This window comes from Clytia hemisphaerica, unplaced genomic scaffold, assembly GCF_902728285.1.
Source record: "Clytia hemisphaerica strain Z4C2 unplaced genomic scaffold, Clytia hemisphaerica genome assembly, whole genome shotgun sequence".
NCBI classification, from domain to species: Eukaryota; Metazoa; Cnidaria; class Hydrozoa; order Leptothecata; family Clytiidae; genus Clytia; species Clytia hemisphaerica.
This window is the reverse complement of record NW_027103740.1, coordinates 9,624-30,342: the sequence shown is the minus strand read 5'-3', so window position 1 is coordinate 30,342 and position 20,719 is coordinate 9,624. Positions and strand designations below refer to the sequence as shown.

The following is a 20,719-nucleotide window of genomic DNA, read 5'->3' as shown; positions in this document are numbered from 1 at the left end:
TCTGCGTTCTCAAAGAGTTGGGCTCAGAAAAAATTACCACTCAAAATGGCGTCCTGAAAGTGACGAACATTTCAAAAAATTTAGGTGGAGAAAATCACAGAAATTCAACAAAGATTATCAAGATTACATTTTCAAGAAAGATTTAGGGTACGATCTGGTTCACTTAAAATATGGGTAAGGCTTTTTTTGTACTTTCAACATCCATTGTGATTGTCTTTGGGTTTTGTTGGCTTGGGGGGCAGGCAAATTTTCAGGGTTTTGAGTTTGAATTCAGTTCGAAAAACAAAATAATCAACCCAGGCTCTGTTTAATTAGTTGGGAACTATTTAAACACAAAGTATTAACCTCAGAATGGCAGTGTAGCTGGAACCTCAATATTCCGGATTAGAAAAAGCTATACCTGTTATCTTTTTTCTTTAAAGAATCAACAAGCCATCAACATCGATAAAATTACACACATTTCCTCAGAAACTTTTAAAATTATCTGCCATTATGACTTACTTGAAGCCGTTCCGAAATGAACCAATCGGGTTATGTATCGGAATTCCTATGGGAGTTCTTTTCCGAAATTTTTAAAATAGCTAAGTCGGCAAAAAAACTTTTCCGGGGGTTCGAGGAAAAACAGAACTGCTATCATTTGTTTTTTATATAACAAGATATTTAAATTTGGGCTCAAAAATACTTAAATAAATAAGTTAATAATATTCAATATACTATTTGTATCTCTTAGAAAATAAACACTTACAGAACGACATCGTTTATCATTTGGAGTACCCCCGTATTTGGACCATTCTATTGTGGGCGCAAAATAGAGCGGAAACTAAGTACAGTTAGGAACATTTGGCGAGTTCCTGTACGCAACCGCGATCTTAAAAATCATAACAACACTCATTAAAAAATGACGTTCGTGTCTTTTCGCACTTTTTTTAACCTAGACGATGTAGCAAACATAGTAAATATAAGCACACTGTGCTTTTAATTGGCTGAAATTTTTTTTTGCGTCGGAAAAACTTTTTCAAACTTTCAGCTATGATTGACCAAACTGTTACAATGAAAATTATCCAGCGCATTTTTTATCTTCTCATCTTCTTAATCTTCAATGAAGAACTCAAAGTTTACTGAATTAAAGCACATAAAATATTCTTATAATTATTGATATTCACTGAAACACCGTTCGTTGTGTGCTGCGGTGGAGTGTATGACGTAACTCGCGCGGTAAATAACTTGCCTTTTGTTGGAAGATCGTATTGGGCGTTTTGGCGTTACCACCCTCGAAGCTAGCGGGCGCCCCAGTCTTTCCGCAACTCTTTCCACCATTTTAGATGGCCATAACAATAGATCTAAAAGGGCGCCATAATCTTGGAAGATAATTTGTTTTGGTCTCCAGCTTTGGGAAGTAGCAATGTTTTTGGTTGTTTTTGATGGAAAATAGTAAGAAACTTAAGTTTACAAGTGTCATTTAGTTTTTTCTGGCTTATAGAATGGCAGGATCCTGGATGGTTTCCCTAACTGAAGTAGCACACTTAGTGCAAGATTGCCGCCTCATCTTTATTCGCCCGCGCGAGAATGCAAGCTAATCATTTTTTTCTCGCACGCTCGAGGGGAAAAGGAAAGTGATCAATATTCTTTGAAGGAAAAATGTCAGAAACAAACCCAAAGACCAAAAGATGTATTTTGTTGCTGAGAATCGATCCTGTGAAAATGAAAAAATTTTTGCTTTGCGTTTTTTTCGGAGCGCTGAAAAACTCTAATTTCGATCTTCCTTTAAGGTAAAGAGGTTGCGAGACTTGGGTTAGCGAGGCAAAAATCGCTAAAAAGCTGGTAAAATCGTAATCCTTAAAAATTGAAGTTCCAGCCTCACTGAATGGGCTTTTTCTGTTATAAGGTCCTAGGACAGTATAGTGTCAGTATTGACAGTGTAGCTGTAGATGTAGTAGTAGTGTAGACGGGTAGCCGGGTCATCAATGGATAGTATTCAATTATCATTATTATCCCTTTATTTTCATTCCTAGAACTTTTGCAAAAAAAAGGAAAAATAGAAAAGTTGTATTTTTTACTGCTCTATTCACATACTGAATTTGAAAGATCTTCTATGTATGGTGGCGTTTTTTTGCAAACTTCAAAAAACTGATTTTTGTCACTTTGGCTTAAGTGCTTGAGTGCAGCATAGGGAACAAAGTCCAAACATGCGTTTCCCGTAATTTTTGTGTGAAGAGTTAGGTCTACACTGATAGACCTAACTCTTCATTATATATATACAAAAATTACAAGAAACGCATGTTTGGACTTTGTACCCTATGCTGCACGCAAGCACTTAAGCCAAAAGTCCCGCAAAGGCAGGACAAAAATCAGTTTTTTGAAGTTTGCAAAAAAACGCCACATACGTAGAAAATCTTTCTAATTCAGTATATAGTCATCTGGGGTAATTACGGGACGATTCTGACTTATTTGGGCATTACTCTGAAAGTATTAATCCTAGCAATCTGATTTTTTGATATTTTATTTATTAAAGTATGACCTTTACACAAGATTTATTTACTTTTCCTTGAAATTTAGTAGATGCTCCTAAAATTCATGTTAAAGGTGTCCTGTAATTACCCCGCACTTTGGGGTAATTACGAGACAACCTCGGGGTAAATGGGACAGGTGTAAAGTGTTATTGAAAAATCCAGATATCTTTCCAATCAGAATCAGTCAGCCACACTAGCGTCCCGCCGAAATGCGTATCAAAGATTAATGCTGCGAAAGCGCTATATCGTTTACCTGACTCTCAAGCAAAAAATGTGCCGCAAAACTTCTAAAGGGATTCATGAAAAAATAAACCTGGCGCTTTTTAATGAAATTAACATTCTCAAAAACTATGAGAAATTGCCTAAAATTTGAGCCATAGATGAAAAAATTTGAGCCAAGCCAACCTTGAGAACTAATTTGAAGATCAACTTCCCAAGAAAAAGATCAACGGGGGAGACGGAACCCACCTAGATCCGCGCACTGCCGGATAGGCTATTTCCCGGAAATTTTGCCGGACCTCAAACACTGACCCATTTACATGTGCGGAATTGTTTTTTCACTTTAGAATATAAACAAGGCCTTAAGAATCAAAGCGCTGTCTCGGGAATTGAATGACAAATCTTGGTTGGTTTATTTTGGCTGCTGCACGTTTTATTTTGTTTCAAACTTTCAAGTTTTAATTAATTGTCTTGCGAACTTGATTCAGGTAACTCTCATCCTTGTTGTTGCAAATACATCCTGTAGATGACTGATGTTGTTTTTTCTGAAAGCTTAATTTCCTAGTATGACTAACAGATTTTAGTCAAAATATAATCAAAGTGATTGCAGCTCTTCCTGACAATGGATTTCGTGTAACTAACGCCAAATATCTTCGGTGTACAACTGAAACGTTTTTGGCGCATTGGCGTAAGGGTACTTACAAAGATTGTTTGATTTTCATTTGGCGTAAAGTAATAATTCCAGCTCCGCGTGAATGACTCCATAATCCTTCGATTTTTAGCTTTCATTTGGCTAAATTTTCTTTCGCTCGCTCACGCCTGCGTCAATTTATTAATCATGTTGGCGCATGCGCCTCTTTTCCCATCTTGCACCCTTATTGAAAAATTGAATGTTGGTACAAAAGAAATTTTTCTTGGCGTGAGGCTTGCTGTACGGAAAAATATCTTCAGCGGGAGTTTTCGTGGAATCCATACTGGCCTGACACTAAAGCTTGAAAAGTCCCTTCTAAAACTACAAAAATTGATTTTTATGGTCACATCAAAAGTATATGTTAGAATAATCTAACAGACATTTTTTCTCCAAAATCCTCTCCCTCTGAATCCAAATTTATAATAATAACACGGTTTTTAGAGGTGTCGCGTATTCACCCCTTTATTTTAACTGTCCCGTAATTACCCCAGATGACTATATAATATGTGAATAGCTAGCAGTAAAAAATACAACTTTTCTATTTTTCCTTTTTTTGTAAAAATTCTAGGAATGAAAATAAAGGGATAATAATAATTGGATACTATCCATTGATGATCTGCGGCACTATCATAAAGCTAGAATCGCTTTGCGTACTCTTTGCTTGAGAAAATGATTGACAGATTGAATTTTTTTACCCGTACTCGGCTCAATTCTCGGACCGCGCTAAAAATGGTAGACTGAGCTGTGATAGATCATTTCGATGGAAGTTGTTGGAATGTTTTCAAGGCTCTTGACAGAAAATTGTTTGTTTTATTGTCAATGATGACAGTGTGGTTATTAATTTTGTTAGATCTGACAAATTGATGTTTTTTGTAAGTGCACTTTATAGTTTTGATTCCCATTGAAGAATCATATTCTTATTTTCATGTTATTAGATGCTGTTTTAGAGCTTTAGAGCTAGCCTGATAGACAGTCAAAACTCCTATATATCACATATCAGGATTAGAAACTAGGCTAGTTTTTACCGTGAGATCGGGTAACTTGCATCAGTGGAGGCTAAAATGCATAGTCCTCAAATAAATGACCTGGCTGGTCATTAAAATACATCAAAACAAAAAAAAATGGTAGAGTAGACCTGCAAGCGGAGCTGTGTAGTTGTATTTCAATGACCAGCCAGGTCATTTATTTGAGGGCTATGCATGTTAGCTTCCACTAATGCAAGTTACCCAATCTCACGGTACCTCTTTTATCTTTTCCTTTACAACAATAATACAATGCTGACAAGTTGACACAACACATGTGACATGTACATTGACAAGTAATCCATGAGAGAAGTTTATATCAAAATCTGCAACAAAAGTGAAAGTGGTCTCTTCTACTGATTGCTTCCCAGCGCTCTTTGTCTTTCGCAGATGTTTATCAATATTCCACCCAATGAGATTGCCGCATTTCAAACAGCCTTTTTTTGGTACCACTCGTGGCCTCTCAGTGCCACAGTAGATGAGGACATTCTGATGCGCTTTCGCTTTTCACGACAAGGCATTGTGTTTTTAACCAATCTTCTCAGATAAGATCTGCAAAGACCTACACAAAGAAACCACGCTTTGTCTGTCGAAAGTCAAGTGTTGATTTCTTTGAAGTTTTTGTTATGTGGAAGTTTCCTACAAGTTGTGGGAGATGTTATTGGAGTGGATAAATCAACTGTCTCAAGGATTGTTCCCCAATTTTGTCATGCTCTCAATTGCAAGAAAAACCAATTCATTGTATTCTCTACCATTGCCCAACTAAATCAAGCAAGGTTTTTACAGAATGGCTGGCTTTCCAAGCACAATTGCATGTATCGATTGCACACAAGTAAGAATTTCTTGCCCCATGAAGATTAAATAGACTTTGTAGACAGAAAAAATTATCACTCAATAAACGTTCAAGCCCTGACTGATCATAATTATCGTTTCCTCGATGTTGATGCAAGATGGCCGGAGTCGACACATGATAGTTTTATTTTTCGTGTTTCTGCAGTCAAAAATCACTTGGATAATAACAACAACTCAATAGATGATGGCTTGGTTATTGGAGACTCTGGAGATATGCTTTATCACACTACCTTTTGACCCCCTATGATAACCCTTAACACCACTAGAAAGACTATTCAACCGATGCCAAAAGAGAGCTAGAGTAGAAGTTCAGTCGAAAGAAGCTTTGGTTTGTTAAAAGCACGATTTCCTGCGTTTCGATTTGGTTTGAGAGTCGACCCAATAAAAGCATGTCAAATAATTTGTACATGCTTTATCCCTCATAACATTGCTATTATGTTAAATGAAGCCCATTTGACGATGAAGAAGACCCAGACAACTTTGAGGCAGAACATTATGATGGAAACGATCAAAATAGTGGTGCAATACGTGATCATATTGCAAATACATTCTTTTTATAAAAACACCTTCAAATACATAAGATTTTTATCAAATATATTATCAATTTACATTTCACAAACGACACAACACACCACCAACCACACACAGTCATTCAAAATTTCTAATATTTGTTTACAAATCTCTGAATTTTGGAATGTTTTCGAACGAACGATCTTATTAAACCTGTTTAGGGAATCCGTCGAGCAGGTGGCACTTGTCAATCTCTAAACAAAACATTTTTTCAAAACAAAAACAAAATTTGTCAAAACAAAAGAAGGCGAAAATTATCAAAAAAGAAAAAAATGTTTTCAAGACAAAAGAATTCTCTCAAAACAAAAGAAAGATTTTTTTCTAAACAAACGGAGTCAGTCAAAAACAAATGAGTTTGGTAAATGGTGTGCTGTGGAAAAAAATAAGTTAACTGTATATTATACCAAGTTTTTCATTTATTGTTCGTTTTTGTTGATATTTTCTTCGGTAGGATCCACATAAACTAATTTTTTTTCATTAGGGTCAACTCTAAAGCTGCCTTTTCTATCTGTAGATCAAGCAACTCAGTATGCCTTTGTTCATTTTTTATCTTCAATAACACTTTTTTGTTTTTCAAACGCTGAAGTTTTAGTTTTGTTTTTTGAATGTTCAGCTCTTTGATTAGACATTGTCTTTGAATAGTTAAGATGCTTGTTTTATTTTTCTTTGATGGTTTCTTTGACTGTAAGACGTTTTTCTTCTAGTTTATTGTTGAAGGATTCTGGTTAGTTTTAGAGGGTGGGTTGAACAACATCACATCATTCTCAATGAGTGTATTATGGCTGCTAGGCCCGGGTTGATCCAATGAAATCGAGTTGCTTTGGATATCTAAAAAGACAAGGGTGGATTTAGCCTGGGAATCCAAGCTCATAATTTTAGAAAAAAACAAAAAATACCTCACCTCACAAAGTTCTAAAATTATAGAGCTTGGTGCAGGTAGATTAGTCTGACACAGAATGTTATAAACAGTCTGTGTGTAAACCCTTGTTGACAGAGTTTCTGAACTTTGGAAACCCAGGCAAACACACATAATCAACTTACCATAAAACTCCTCCACAATCTATAAAGACTTTCAAAGCTACTTAAAACCAAATAAAAACATCAGCCACATGTATTTAGACTTCCAGCCAACAGCCATTTTGTTTTGAAATGAATCTATGTTTCCCTTTTCATTTGTTTTTCTTTTTTCTGCAGAGTCAGCTTTTTCCATAAATTATGCGCGCGCATCGAAATAATCAAAATGCGCGCGAAAGTACTGCTAAGTAATACGCCGAAAGCTGGCCAATCAGGCCGAACCTGCATTGCAGGGAAAAATCTCCCTGCAGGCGAGTTACCTGCACCAAGCGTTAAACCAGCAGCAAAAATATCATAAACTAGACTGTGAAAAAAGTTTAACGCTTGGATTCCCAGGCTAGGGTGGATTGAAATATAATTTATTTTATTTGTATTTTTTTTCTTATCGTTATGTTCAAGAACAAAGAAAAGTACTTACCACATGCATTGTTCTTCACTGACTGAGTGAAATTAATATCATAAAGAGAATTATTTGTACGAATGGAATAATCGAAACACAGAGTTTTCTTTACCTGTATCATCAATGAACGATGAGGAGGAAAAACCATCTAGGCCTTCGAAGGAAGGGCGTCCTTCGAAAAGTGAAATTACTTTATGCTTAGCTTCAGTTGGGGGTTTCGTTGGAAGGCCACCGCCAGTTCCATTGACGTATATTTTATACTCTTTATGAGTAAGTTTTGCATCATATTTAAGATTTTTTTCCATTTTGTTTCGATGTCTTTAGTGGTTCTATTTGCAACACAGAGGGCATTAACTTTCAAAGTTATGTTCTCCCATAGAGCTTGTTTAGCTGTGTTTGTTATTGAAGGGGGAGAACTTTCATTCAGTTGTGCTCTGGCTAGCCTCGTACTCCTCCAAGATTAGCGTTTATCGGAATTTAATCTAATCAATTATATTATAAGAATATTTTTCTGTCTAAAATCCCAATTTCATCTTTTTTAACGAATTTGAAATCAGTTTTGATTGTTTTGACCAGATTACTAAAAATCTATTAACTCAAAAACTATAGGAGATTCAAAGGGCAAATTTCTAAGGGGTGCCCTAAAAAGTGACACATTTCACTACCTCGGTCGCTGGTCTAAGTCAACGATAAAAATGAATCAGCTTTAAGTAATGCAAGTTGTTATGCAACATTATTTTTATTGTCTTTTTATAGTTCAACTTTAGAATGTTTGACCAGTGTATATAAAAGGAGAAATCATAGCATAAATTTCAATGCTACGTTGCTTCTGATAAAGCTTGAAGAGTGTAAATCTGCAAAATGGGGTCAATTTTCCCCTGGAAATATGCTTTATGCTGACTTTGAAAAATATTCTTGACCTAAAAAATACTTTTAACAGATGCATATCAAAGCCTACTATCGATTAGAGATAAGGATTTCCATGGTTAGCTCTTTAGATATTTGAGTTTGAAATTTTGCTGACTCTGCGTCTTTTGGCAATGAAAAATGAAGATGAAATAAACGAGCTTCAGCTCTAGAAACTTCATTTAAATGTAGAGGAACATTTAAACCTCCTGATTAAAGCTATATACTTATTTTTCACAATAAATGATTTCATGGAAAGTTACAGCCTCTAGGAAGGCAGTCCAGAAGCTAGAGCCCAACTACTTTTTGCCTTGAATGATTCTGATTGGGGAAAGGTAGAGCTTTGATTGATTAAAAAATCTCAAGAAAGAAATTGCTTTACACTGAATGGCTTTTGGGAATTCTCTATATCACGTTTTATGAAGACAAAGAATATTTCAGAGATGAAAAGACAAACACTTTTTTCAACAAAATATATTTAGTATTTACTTGTCACTTCATAACGTTATGAGGGTGGTGAGGTGTGAAGGTGTTATCTGGCTGTCTATCTCAACAGTATAACAGAAAAGAGTCAGGGCCAGATTCTTTGGCTATTTGGAATAAGGTTATAAATCATGATTATAATACAATTTTGATAATTTGCCTTGGTAACCTTATCATCAATAACGTTATCTATCGTCTTTTTATAGTTACTGCTAAAGTGGTTTTTGATTATGCTGCGGAGCAGGGCGATGAGCTGAACTTAAAAGTTGGCGATATTGTCACTGGTATTCGCAAGGAGGATGGTGGCTGGTGGGAAGGAGAAGTTGATGGAAAACGTGGTATGTTCCCTGAGAATTTTGTAGAGGTGATACCCGATGAGGTAGCTAAGCCGCCACCACCAACAGCTCCTGTGTCTGCTAAACCCACCGTATCGTCATCTGGACCAACAAAGAAATTAGCACGTGCAACCTTTGAATACATACCAGAACAACAAGATGAGATTGCATTGTCTGTCGGTGATGTTGTGGAGGTTTTGGAAGAAGAAGATGAAGGCTGGTGGAGAGGAAGGATCAATGGTAAAGAAGGAATGTTCCCTTCTAATTTTGTGGAGAGAATTAAAGATGAGCATCCATCAGCTTCAGCTCCTGTATTGCCAGAACCGTTGCTACCAGGTACGAAATGTTCTTTTCTTATATTGAATGGGATTTTCTTAAGAATCACTGGCTACTTTAAAAGTCAAATGAATCTGCGGTACTCGGCCACCATTTTGACCGATATCATCTTTTTAGGGGATTTTTAAGCTTTTTTGAATTTTCTGAATTACAAATATTTGTCATTTGTCTTAATACTGATGAGAGCTCAATAATAACAGTTTGATAAAACCTCCTCCATCCTTATACTCTTTATCTCTATAACTCCATGATACCTTAGAGTCATCAGCACCTTTAGCACCATCAGCACCGCCTCCCACAGAAGAGGGCGCCGTCGGTGGTGGTATCAAAGGCAACCGCCCTAAATCACAGAGTGGATTCCCTGGCCTTGGCATTACTTTGGGTGATTTGAATCGAAATAATCTGAAGAAGACAGGAAAAGCAATGGACGCACCACCTCCTCCTGCACAACTCAAAGAACCCGAGCAAAAGGTACCACTTATATTTTTTGAAAATCACCTTAAACTGCTCTGGCTGCTCATCAATCTTTTAAAATGATTCTATTGAAGCAGTAAACTGTAGACTGTTAGCGGCAAATGTTATTGCTCTGCATTTATGTAGATTTTTTCAGGTACTAAACTGCTACAAAACTTTTGTTTCTCTCCTCCCTTTTTTGTCAATATATTCCTATTCGTACATAATACCTAACCCAGACTTTTTCTAGACCAATATGGGAAAATCAGATATTAATTTTGCTTCATTCTGTTTAATAGATTATTCCATTTAAACTTTTTCTTAGAGGCCTGTTTAATGATAAGACCCATTCAAATCTATTCAAGACATTATCTCTATTTGAAGAGAAAATCTAGCCTGCACCTGCTTAAGCCCGTGAGAAAATAAAACGAGGATTTCTTGTTATTAAGAAATTTGAAAATAAAGAAGATCTCCCTCCAACAAATAATAATGCAAAAAAATCATTTCTATGTGAAAACCTGATATGATCAATTCAAATTTTTTTACTCGAAAAAACAACTTAGAGGTCTCAAGAAATGTTAGCAAACCTTCTGCCTTTCATAAATGTTTCTTCCTATTTTTTTTTTTAGAAAAACCTAGCACCACCCATCCCACAAGGTAAGAATTATGTTCTCTTACGTTCTGCTGACGAAGTATTTTCAATTTTCAGTAATGGTTAATGAGCACGTGCAGTTAGTACATCTTCAAACACTCAGCTTCCACACTTGTTCTATAAAGACCTCAAAGCATACGATACGTGGGATACACCGTGACTTTCTTACAAAGTACACTTTACAGGGCTTATTATAATACTATCGTAATACTTTAACTTCCTATTTCACTTATTTGTAATCTACATCACTCATGACGATCTTTAATAACAGTTGAAACAAATGCCCCATTTTTTTATAATTTTAATATTTTCGATGGAGTTTTAATTTGAAACATGAAGATGGGGACTTTCTTTTCAAATTGATTTCATGTCTTTGATAAGTATTTCTTTTATAAAACACCAGGAGACATGGAAGTAATACACCTATTTAATTTTTGATTAAATGCTAATGAATGCATGTCGCCTTGGGAACCATTTTGTTTTCTTGTTTGATTATCTAAAACACTTTTTCTTGCTAATCATGTTCTCCGACAAGTTGAAATCGTGGTATACATTACACGACTACTGTATTTTGTTCTGCCGATTCAACTGATTCTTTTGCGAATTTATTTCAAACAGACTGTTTCGAATGTTTTGATTGTTTCATTATTCATCAATATTTCTGGTATTTGACATATACATTCTGAACATGTCTGCTTTTCCATTGAAAAAATGGCTATCTGATGACGATAGAACTGGTATTTTTTTTCTACAAAGTGAAAGTTTGGATTGGAAAACTTCGTGGTCTAGAAATGTTTGATAGATTTATAATTAAGCTAATATATTGACAACAAAGTTTGTGGGCGTTTGTGCTAGTTTTCAAGCATTTCTCCTATTTTTCTTATTTCAGCGCAACCAGCGCAACCACCAGCACCGGCTACCAGCAACATGGTGACAAAAATAGTACAGAAAGCGAAAGCTACATTCGCCTATGAACCAGAACAAAAGGATGAATTGACGTTGCAAGTTGGTGATATTGTCACCATCACTGATAAAAACATCTTTGAAGGTATAGTTTATGCGTAGATCCATTTGCTAATCAGGTTTAGTAACCAGTGGTTGCTTCAACTAAAAGCTTTTTGGTTAGAAAGATCTAGGAGGAGTCCTTTGCACTCTAAAATGCATTCTTTTAGAGCAGTGTTGTCTGCGTATCGTAGTCTATGATCTATAAACGGATTGGCTTGTTGAGATTTATTCCCAAGAACATTTTATTTTAAAGCATGAAATGAGTTTGTAAAACTCTTATCTTAATAAAACTAAACTAGGTTGGATGCAAGGAGAATTGAATGGAAAAACTGGTCTTTTCCCGGACAATTTTGTGGAACTTTTACCACCAGAAACGATGACCGTTCCTTCAGAACAACACAACAAAATAACAAAGTCAAAACCATCCATAAAACGTCCATCCAAAGACAATCCACAAGAAGCTTCCTCAGCGCCTCCTCTTGATCCACCTGCAACCGAAAAACCAAAACCTAAAGTAAGTGTCACAGTGAACTTTATCGTGCTTTAGATGTAGCGTGTCTGAAAATGATCACAATTAGCCATATGGAAGATGATGCTTCTAAATATTTGTTTTATTTTCAGAGTTCAATGTTTTATGGAAAAGAAGACAATACCCTTTTAATCTGTCAGGCCATTCTTGTCTCGAGAATACTCTACTATTCATCACTCTCTGCAAGTTTGCATAAAATATCAAAAAATCAAAAAAGATATCAAAAAATATAATCCCTGTTAACTTTCTGTTTTTTTTTCAGGGAGCGGCGTTATTTGGAGGTGGTGGAGGTGGCTTCCAAGAAGGTTTGTGATGTGTTTGAAATCCTGCACTGTAACTCTTTGTTAGAGTGTGTTTGAGCGCGGAGCCTCTATCTTACATCGGAGCTTTGTATTTCTCCATTTAATTGTTTTTCACCTTAAAATTAGCCTTCTTCTTTCTTTGTAGAACTTCAAAAGAAACTCGGCATGGCAAAGGGTCCACCTGGCCCACCTGCTACTAAACCTAAATTCAATAAGCCTCCGGCTCCCTCAGCAAAACCGAAACCACCGACTGTCGCCAAACCGCCACCACCAGCGGCCGCAAAACCATCATCGCCAGAGATTACGAGGGCAGGATCAATATCTAACAAAAACGAAAACAAACCTCCTATCCGTACAAACTCTACATCTTTCCCGAAGAAACCGATGCCACCGAAACCTGCAGCTCCGTGCAGTGCATTCGGAACGAAACCACCAGACGTCGTTAAACCACAGCCACCTCCGGAACCTATCAAAATTAAGAAAGAAGGTACATATTAAAGTTTTTTTCATCAGAAAGGACTTTCTGCGTGCTCAAGGAAAAGCCAAGACTGTCATACTGCACCGAGTCACTTAACAGCGTCCTCAGTCTATCAAGTGGCCTCGTGCTACTGTCGTGACAGCTTTAAGGTCTCTGATTTTAAGTAATGTCATTATAAAAAAGTCCGTGTGTTCTTCGTATGTACGTTTTCAGACCTAAAGTTGCAAAATACAGATAGAATACCATAAGGGAGACAGTTATGAAATCTGATTTGAGAAAAAATCATTGGATAAATAGAATCGAATAAAATGCAATAATATATCTAATGACATGAAACTTTCAGTTGGGAAATCTTTCTGTTTCGATAAGAGCTAAGATTGAATTAAATATTAAAGTTGGGTTTCTTCTGTAGTATGGTGGTAGGGGCATGGTGGTTCGGTTGTATTTTAAGAGGCCCCCAGCGGACCTTCGATTCACACATTCACGTAAGTGAAAAAGCCAATTCGCGCACTCACGCAAACCATTCGGGGGGGGGGGGGGCTTAAAAGGTCGAAGATTGAAGATTTTAATCGTTTTTTTTTTTTTTTTTTCATCATGGGGAAATTGTTTAAACATTGTTAATATTGAGAATTTGAGTACTATGTTTGATTTACGGGGAAATGTATCTATTATGAGACAACCTGGCCATATTTCTTTTGAAAAGTTTGAAATTAACTTCCTGTAGAAACAAATGATGAAGACACATATGTTTTCCTCATCTCTCATAACAATCAAAACTAATTGAGATTTTCTTCATGGAAAACATTGAAATAATGGTTTTTTATAAAATGAAGTCAGAGTAAGAAGATGTTGGTTTTAAGAAGTTCAACTTAAAGAGTAAGAGCGTTGATGTTGGCGAATTTCTGGGTATATGATCTGAACAATATTGTTTTATATATGGAGTTCATTTTCGGTGTTTGTCTTTCTTTATTATGAAGCATTATTACTGAAGACTTGAACATTTTCAATGTTCTTTTTCTAGAACCAAAACCAAAGGAAACATCGGAACCACCACCAGCACAATCGCCACGAGAAACTGATTTCTCAACGTCCAATAACCAGGCGATGGACCTAGATGCCATCAAACCTTCCGATCCACTCGCACACCTACAACGTGCTAAACCTCCCTCAAAGAATCCACCGTCCAAATTTAAGGTATGTTTATCATTTAGTGTTTGTACTGCATCGATCTTGAAACTGAGAGTACTACTCTCGGGTACCTCATTAACGGGTTTGAAATAAGTTGGGCGGTTGGAAAAATCCTCAAAACTTAATAAGGGGGGGGGGTTGGAATAAAAATGTCTTGGGTGGAATTTTTTTGAAATGGAGGCTAATATAGCAGAATTAGGGCAAAAGAGGGAAATTTCAAAAACATTCTCCCAAAATCAATAGGGGGGGGGAGGTTGGAATAAAAATGCCCTGGGTGGAAAGTTTTGAAAATTGATTAGCGGGGATGCTTATTAGGTACAAACCAAAAGTAACATAGAGTAGAATCATTGATGTATCATACGTTTTGTAAAGAAATTCTAACAACTTCAAAATTCCCTAGCTCTTCCTTTACATAATTACACACACATTTTACACATATCCATTTTATGCACATAACATACTATACTTATATACTTGATACACTTACACCATAGTCCGTATAAAAAACCCCGGTCTGGAAGCCTTTAGTTTGTTTTACTGGCTTTTTAATCATGTGATTAAATTTTAAACCAATCCCAAGAGGAATACTTGATAACGTGGTCAAAAACTGAGCAAATTGATATTTGTCGTTTGATATTAACAAAGAAAAAAGCTAACAAAAAGTTAAAACGATAAGTTTCCAGACCAGAGTTTTTTATAAGGACTATGCCTACACACATACAAAACACAATACGAACAGAGATAATTTTAGACCACTGACACCAACACTTTACACAAAATACATTGCCACTAGCACAAGCGACACACCACAACTATAACATAAATTTACTGTTTGATACTTTTTTCATCGGAATCATTTTCTGGTAGATATTTACTTTGAAACGATTCGACTGTAACATACTCACCCCTGCCTCACTGACCCAGTGAAGAGAGTAGAATAAACCTATAAATGATATTGGGAGCGAACGGAAAATCTCAAGTATAGGGAGTTTCATTTTTACGGCTTCTAAAAATCGAGGAGGGCTATTCGGCTTCTAATGAGAGTAGGGTTTACAAGTCTATTTTTACGATAGGGACGTGGTTTTCTTTTCTCAGGGTATTTTTATATTCCTGCAACAGATTCTTTGACATGACTATCTGTTACACAGGGTTTCCACCTGACCCGTGAGACGGGGGTGTCATACGCACATACATTACATAACCTACGTACACATAATCTTCAATACACTATTTAACGACACTTTAAATTTACGAAGACACGACCATTCCACAAGTTTGGAGCTAGCAATAAAAATTGAGTAGATTAATCCAACAATTCTTTGCTAATTTGATTTTAGGGTATATCTGGAGTACGCAACCATCAGGTACTTAACATTCAATCCATTCATTCGTTCACCATTCATTCATTCATTAATTCATTCCTTATTTCTCTGTCCAACAATAGGTTCATTCATTTATCCATTCCATGCAAAAGGGCGGGAACTTAATTTGGCGGATTTGGTAAATCCGCCAAATTAAGTTCCCGGCAAATTAAATTCCCGCCAAATTTGAATTGCTCTATTTATACTCCCAAATGTGTGCTATATGAGGCTTTAAAACAGGTTTTTCCTTTTTTAATGGCGTTTTTTGGACAAAAATATCCTTCATCCGCCAAATTAAATTCCCGCCAAAATTTCTTCCTTTAAGGTACATTCATTCAGTCTTTTAGGATTCTATTTACTAATGAATGAAATTTTTCCAACCTTTTTTGCTGTAGCCTTTTCTCAAAAGACACCCCGCTAAAATTTGATCTTTATTAAAAATCGACGGCATACTTGTTTTTTTTTCCATTTTCAGAATACTTTAGTGTGTGACTCCTGTGTCCGTGTGCTAGTACCACTTCAACGAGCTCTTAACTTATGACGAGCTAAGAATTGTTTTTTTTTTCAAGAACATTGTTGAGCAATGTCCTTGCAGTGGCTACTTCTTGCCTGTAGGTTTTAAAAACATGCTGAAACCTCTCATACTTTGTGCTTCTTTTCAGGGTACACATGACTCTTCAGATGGCGTCAGCTCCTCTGGTGGTGGTGCCAGTGACCCCAAAGAAATGGCTTCTCTTAAAAGCGAAGTCAACGACCTCAAATCAAAAATGCTCGACATGGATAAAAAATTTAAGAAACTTTTAAAGCAGGTCCAAGATAAGTTAGATGAATCACAAACAGAACGCGCAAAGCAGCAAATTGAAATTGATCGATTAAAACGGCAAGTCGATTTACTATCGGATGATCACGATGACTGAACGATTTGAATCGATAGTTTTTCAGTTTAGTGATATACACAGGGATGAGATATGAACATGATTTATTGGTCATTTTGGAGGAAAAAGAGAGGTGCAAATTCACCGCTAGAATCATCTTTCAATTATGACAGTAAAAGTCAGTGAGGAAACACACATCTACTTCATTTAGGTAAAAGATAATATAAATAAATTTTTCGTATTCTCCTGTTAGGTTGTTTTTATATTTTGTGTACTGTCTGTCAATTTGAAGGGGACGTCACAGATGTTCAGCTGTTTATTGCACATTACTTTTTACAACATGTTTGATTTCGTTAGTTTTTCGAATTTTTTTTTCCCTTTTCGTCCCTATAGACCTTTCCCGAAACCCGAAACCTAACACGTGATCAATCTATGACGTCATCTCAAAATTTAAACCTAGAATTTCAAAAAGATTTTTACTTTAGCAGGTGTTTCATACAAAATTGAGTATCTTGTGAAAATTTTAAATTAAAAGTATTTTCCATTGCTTCACAATAAAGGTTAAAAATTATGTTTACATGAAAACGAGGCGGGATATGGAAAATGATGATTGGAAGCTTACAAAATAAGCGGAATTTTGCAGAAAACGAAATTGACCAAATGGAACAAAGTTTTCGGGGATTTCTCATTAGACCAAAACAAACTGAACTGTGATATTACATTAATCAAACTTTACATTTTATAGAAGTTAATTTTTAAGTGGGTTTCGGGAAAGGTCTATTTCTCAACAAATTTATTTTCTGAGAGAAAATGTTAAAGGGGCTTATCCAAACTTTATACGTACATGTGTTATGTGTTGGAGGAGGCCAAGTGGGGCTTCTCTTGGATTTACCCAAACAACTTAAATGTAGTAACAACCTAAGAGTTAACAATTATTGATAATTGCACGAGGCAAAAACGTATATTTCAAATTTTTATTGAGAAAAACCATTATAAATGGTTGGGATCAACTGAAATGATACTTAATATGGACTTAAATCGTCGATTAAATCAAGCTGCGGCCCTTCCGTTAAGTCGTCGGTTTGTACCATTGGAATGGCTTTTTCCCTAATAAGTTCTACAGAGCCAATTTTCCTACTTATATCTTCAATTGTTTCCGTTAATACTTATATAAATAGATTAATTTACAATATTGATTATATTTTGGGACATTTTACACCAATTTTTTGCTAATAATTAAATGCTCCTTAGAGTAGAAGAATTTTTTGTATATTTTTAAGCAATTTTGAAAAGAAAGAATGCATGATTTTAAAAGATGATTAAGTTATAGCTTTCAGTCTCAGAGTCCGCTAATACAATAACTGCGACCTTGCAGAACCTGTCAAGGCAACCAGGGTGGTCATGGCGACTTAAATCATTTTTAAACGATAAGAAAGGAGCACCTTTGAAGTGACGTATTATGTTAAGGCCAAGGCCCAAAGTTACCTTAACCGGGCTCAATCCAAAATAACAACCCCACCTGTGTAACCAAATTACTGGTTACAAATCTATAGATATCCTAAGCCTAAATCAGCCAACGGGGGCAAATGATGAAACAGAATATCTGAATTATCAAGCAGCAAAAAATCCGGAAAATGTTAGTTTGGATGAGAACTTAACTTTGCAAATAACGTTTAATTATACCACCCGAAAACAAATCCGTTATTCATTTCTCGTGTAATAGTCCCGCTGCTGAGGTCGATAAGTGTTTCATTTCGTGACACACATCTTAGAACTAACTTTTTTTGGTGGAAACTCGCGAATTAGTATATTTAGATTCCAAAATCAAAAAGTTTCCACGATATTATCGTGCAAGTAACGAGTAATTGGCGATTTTTTGCGTTTCCAGATTTTTGGGGGGGTCTTCAAATTAAAAAAAGACCTTCACCACGTGATAGAGCTCTTCAAACTGAGCAAAAAAAATGTATTCTTGATATGCGTAAGTTAAGATGACTTCATATTTTTAACGGAAGCACCCAAAAAAGCCGGTTTTTGACCTCTGTGTTTCTATTTTTAGTAACAGAGAGAGGTCAAATCCCGGCTTTTTTAGGGTGTTTCCGCTAGAAAAATGACTTACGGATATCAAGAATTAGATCAAAGTCCCAACATGGGGGGGAGGCACAGATATCTGTAAAGCCCGAAGGGCTAGATAGGCAACTTTAAGCTTTCTCCAGCAAAAAAAAGTGAAGCAAAAATTTGACTTTTTAAATTTCGTGCCGATGGATAGGATCTAGCATTTTAATTGTTTTCGGAGCGCGAGATAAAAAAAAGTAGCCGGCAAACGCTATTTCACATCTCTCAAACCGGTGAAATTGCACATTTTAGTCACGTGATTCTGGTAGGAAATCCTTCCAAAGATGAGCTTCACTTTTTGACCAAGGCCGCAAATCTAGCCCTTCGGGCTTTACAGATCTGTGGGGGGAGGGTTTCAGGGGTCTTAAATACCGTCATACCGACAAGATTTTGGGTCAAATACCGCAATACCGTCGGTGAAGGAAGCCTAATACCGATACCGATATTATTATATTTATGTTTTTTTTCTCGAAAATAATGAATTTTCAAAAAAACAGGCAATTTACCCACAGTGATCTTTCATTGAAACTTTTGTAAAATCGGGATTATTTTGGCTAGTTTCCTTTGTATCTCCTTAAGTAGTACTCATAAGGAGATTAAATTTGGTATATGAAGTCTCCTTATAACAATGTAAAAGTAGGAAAAAATGTTTTTTGATGCATCAAACTGTTCACTAGTTGTTGGGCACTTTCGTTTGTTCGAGAGATCCCTCTATCCCGTCCTCATCCCGGTTGAGATCCCTCTAAATCGGAATCAAGATAATCCCGGATAGGAAAGTGCTAGAGACTTCAAATTTTGACAGAATGTACTTTTATTTGCCCTCTAAAGGATAGAAGAAAAAGAAAACATTTTTTCTCAGTCAACTTCCTTAAACTTGGCTAGAACAAGGAATTTTGAATCCGATTAATCCAATGAAAGATCGCCGTGACCGATACCGGTAGAAAATGAAATACCGTAATCCCATCGTTTTTTTTTTCTCGTAATACCGATTTACCGGGGGTAAAAAGGCCCAATACCGTCATACCGTTAAAGTGAAAACCCCCCCTCAACATCTCTACATCAAAATTTATTGGCATATTTGTGGTCAAAAACAGATGGAAAACAGGGAATTTCCCCACAATCTGCATTAATTTATGCAAAATTAAACACCTTTTTGATCACAAATAGACCCATAAATTTTGATCTAGAGAAGTTGGGACACTTGGGACTTTGGTGTAATACACTTTTTTGCTCAGTTTGAAGAGCTCTATCATGTGATATAAATCTTTTTTTAATTTGAAGACTCCTCAAAAATCATGAATTTCCAGTCTTCCAGGCCTAGCAATTTTGCCTGGAAACGCAAAAAATCGCCAATTACTCGTTACTTGCACGATAATATCCAGAAGCAGCCACCGACCTAAAATTTGCAAATATCTGTTCTGATTTGCTAGCTGGAAGGATTTCCACGAAATTAAGAACAGTTCCTCGTTTTCCAGGGGAGAAATTTTTACTTCAGAACAGTTATATTTTTCCAGCTAAGAGATAAAAAAACTTTCAGAACAGATACGAAATTACCAGGCGATTGATTTTACGCGAGTTAACTGTTCTTATCTACCAGGGCTGACAAAATCTTATAAGAACAGATCGCTAAATTCCAGCCTGACATTGAAGGACTTTTAAGAACAGAAACTTAATTTCCAGCTAACAGTTCGAACAGATCCACAATTTCCAGGTTTTGTAGAACAGATGGAGAATTTTCAGCTGCTCTCCAGGCAACCACATTCAGGACTTTTTTGAAATTCCCTCAGAACAGATAGGAAATTCTTAGACACATTATTTATAAATATAAGATATCAAACTATTTTTTCATAAGAACAGAACATATTTTTCCAGCTGGTCCCAATCTTCAGTAGAACAGATCATATTTTTCCAGCTGGTCCCAATCTCCAGTAGAACAGACCATATTTTTCCAGCTGGTCCCAATCTTCAGTAGAACAGACCACTTTTTTCCAGCAGACTTTTTTCTTTAGTTCGCTAAGAACAGACCGCCATATCCAGCTGGAACGTACCTTCAGAACAGATATTTTGAAGTCCCCCTTCGGTGGATGCTTTCGAATATCGTGGAAACTTTTTGATTTTGGACTAATTCGTGAGTTTCCTGTCACGAAAGAGCAGAGCTGTTTCAGTCGGGTCTAGCCCTACCGCACTACTATTTTCATCTTTGTCAAGCACAAGCAGCCAAGACTTTCAAACACTTACGTTTAATATACTATTTCTGAACCCGACTGACGGAAACGACGTGACGTGGTTGGAGGTCGACAGGTCAGGATCAGGTACAAAATTTATTTTAAAAACTTTTTGATAGTCCCTATGTGATACGGTTTGGA

General features: G+C 36.2%; 1 protein-coding gene across 2 annotated transcripts; it reads left to right on the top strand.

Moving 5' to 3' along the window:
- On the top strand, positions 1-17,560 carry LOC136805163 (SH3 domain-containing kinase-binding protein 1-like). Of its 2 annotated transcripts, XM_067061726.1 has the most exons (11): positions 1-174; positions 8,934-9,398; positions 9,658-9,869; positions 10,481-10,508; positions 11,393-11,551; positions 11,808-12,022; positions 12,300-12,342; positions 12,485-12,826; positions 13,839-14,011; positions 15,343-15,369; positions 16,029-17,560. In XM_067061726.1, the coding sequence occupies exons 1-11, from the start codon at positions 171-173 to the stop codon at positions 16,281-16,283; spliced, it is 1,923 nt and encodes a 640-aa protein (XP_066917827.1). In that variant the 5' UTR covers positions 1-170; the 3' UTR covers positions 16,284-17,560. The 2 variants fall into 2 exon arrangements, with proteins under 2 accessions (XP_066917827.1, XP_066917828.1); XM_067061727.1 differs by lacking the exon at positions 15,343-15,369 and having other exon boundaries at positions 2-174.
- Positions 17,561-20,719: the final 3,159 nt, after the last annotated feature.

What these genes read in the sequence shown, in the direction of transcription:
- LOC136805163 (XM_067061726.1), top strand. An exon ending in GCCAGAACCGTTGCTACCAG is followed by an intron (nt 9,399 to 9,657) that starts GTACGAAATGTT and finishes ATGATACCTTAG; the next exon opens with AGTCATCAGCACCTTTAGCA. An exon ending in AGCACCACCCATCCCACAAG is followed by an intron (nt 10,509 to 11,392) that starts GTAAGAATTATG and finishes TTCTTATTTCAG; the next exon opens with CGCAACCAGCGCAACCACCA.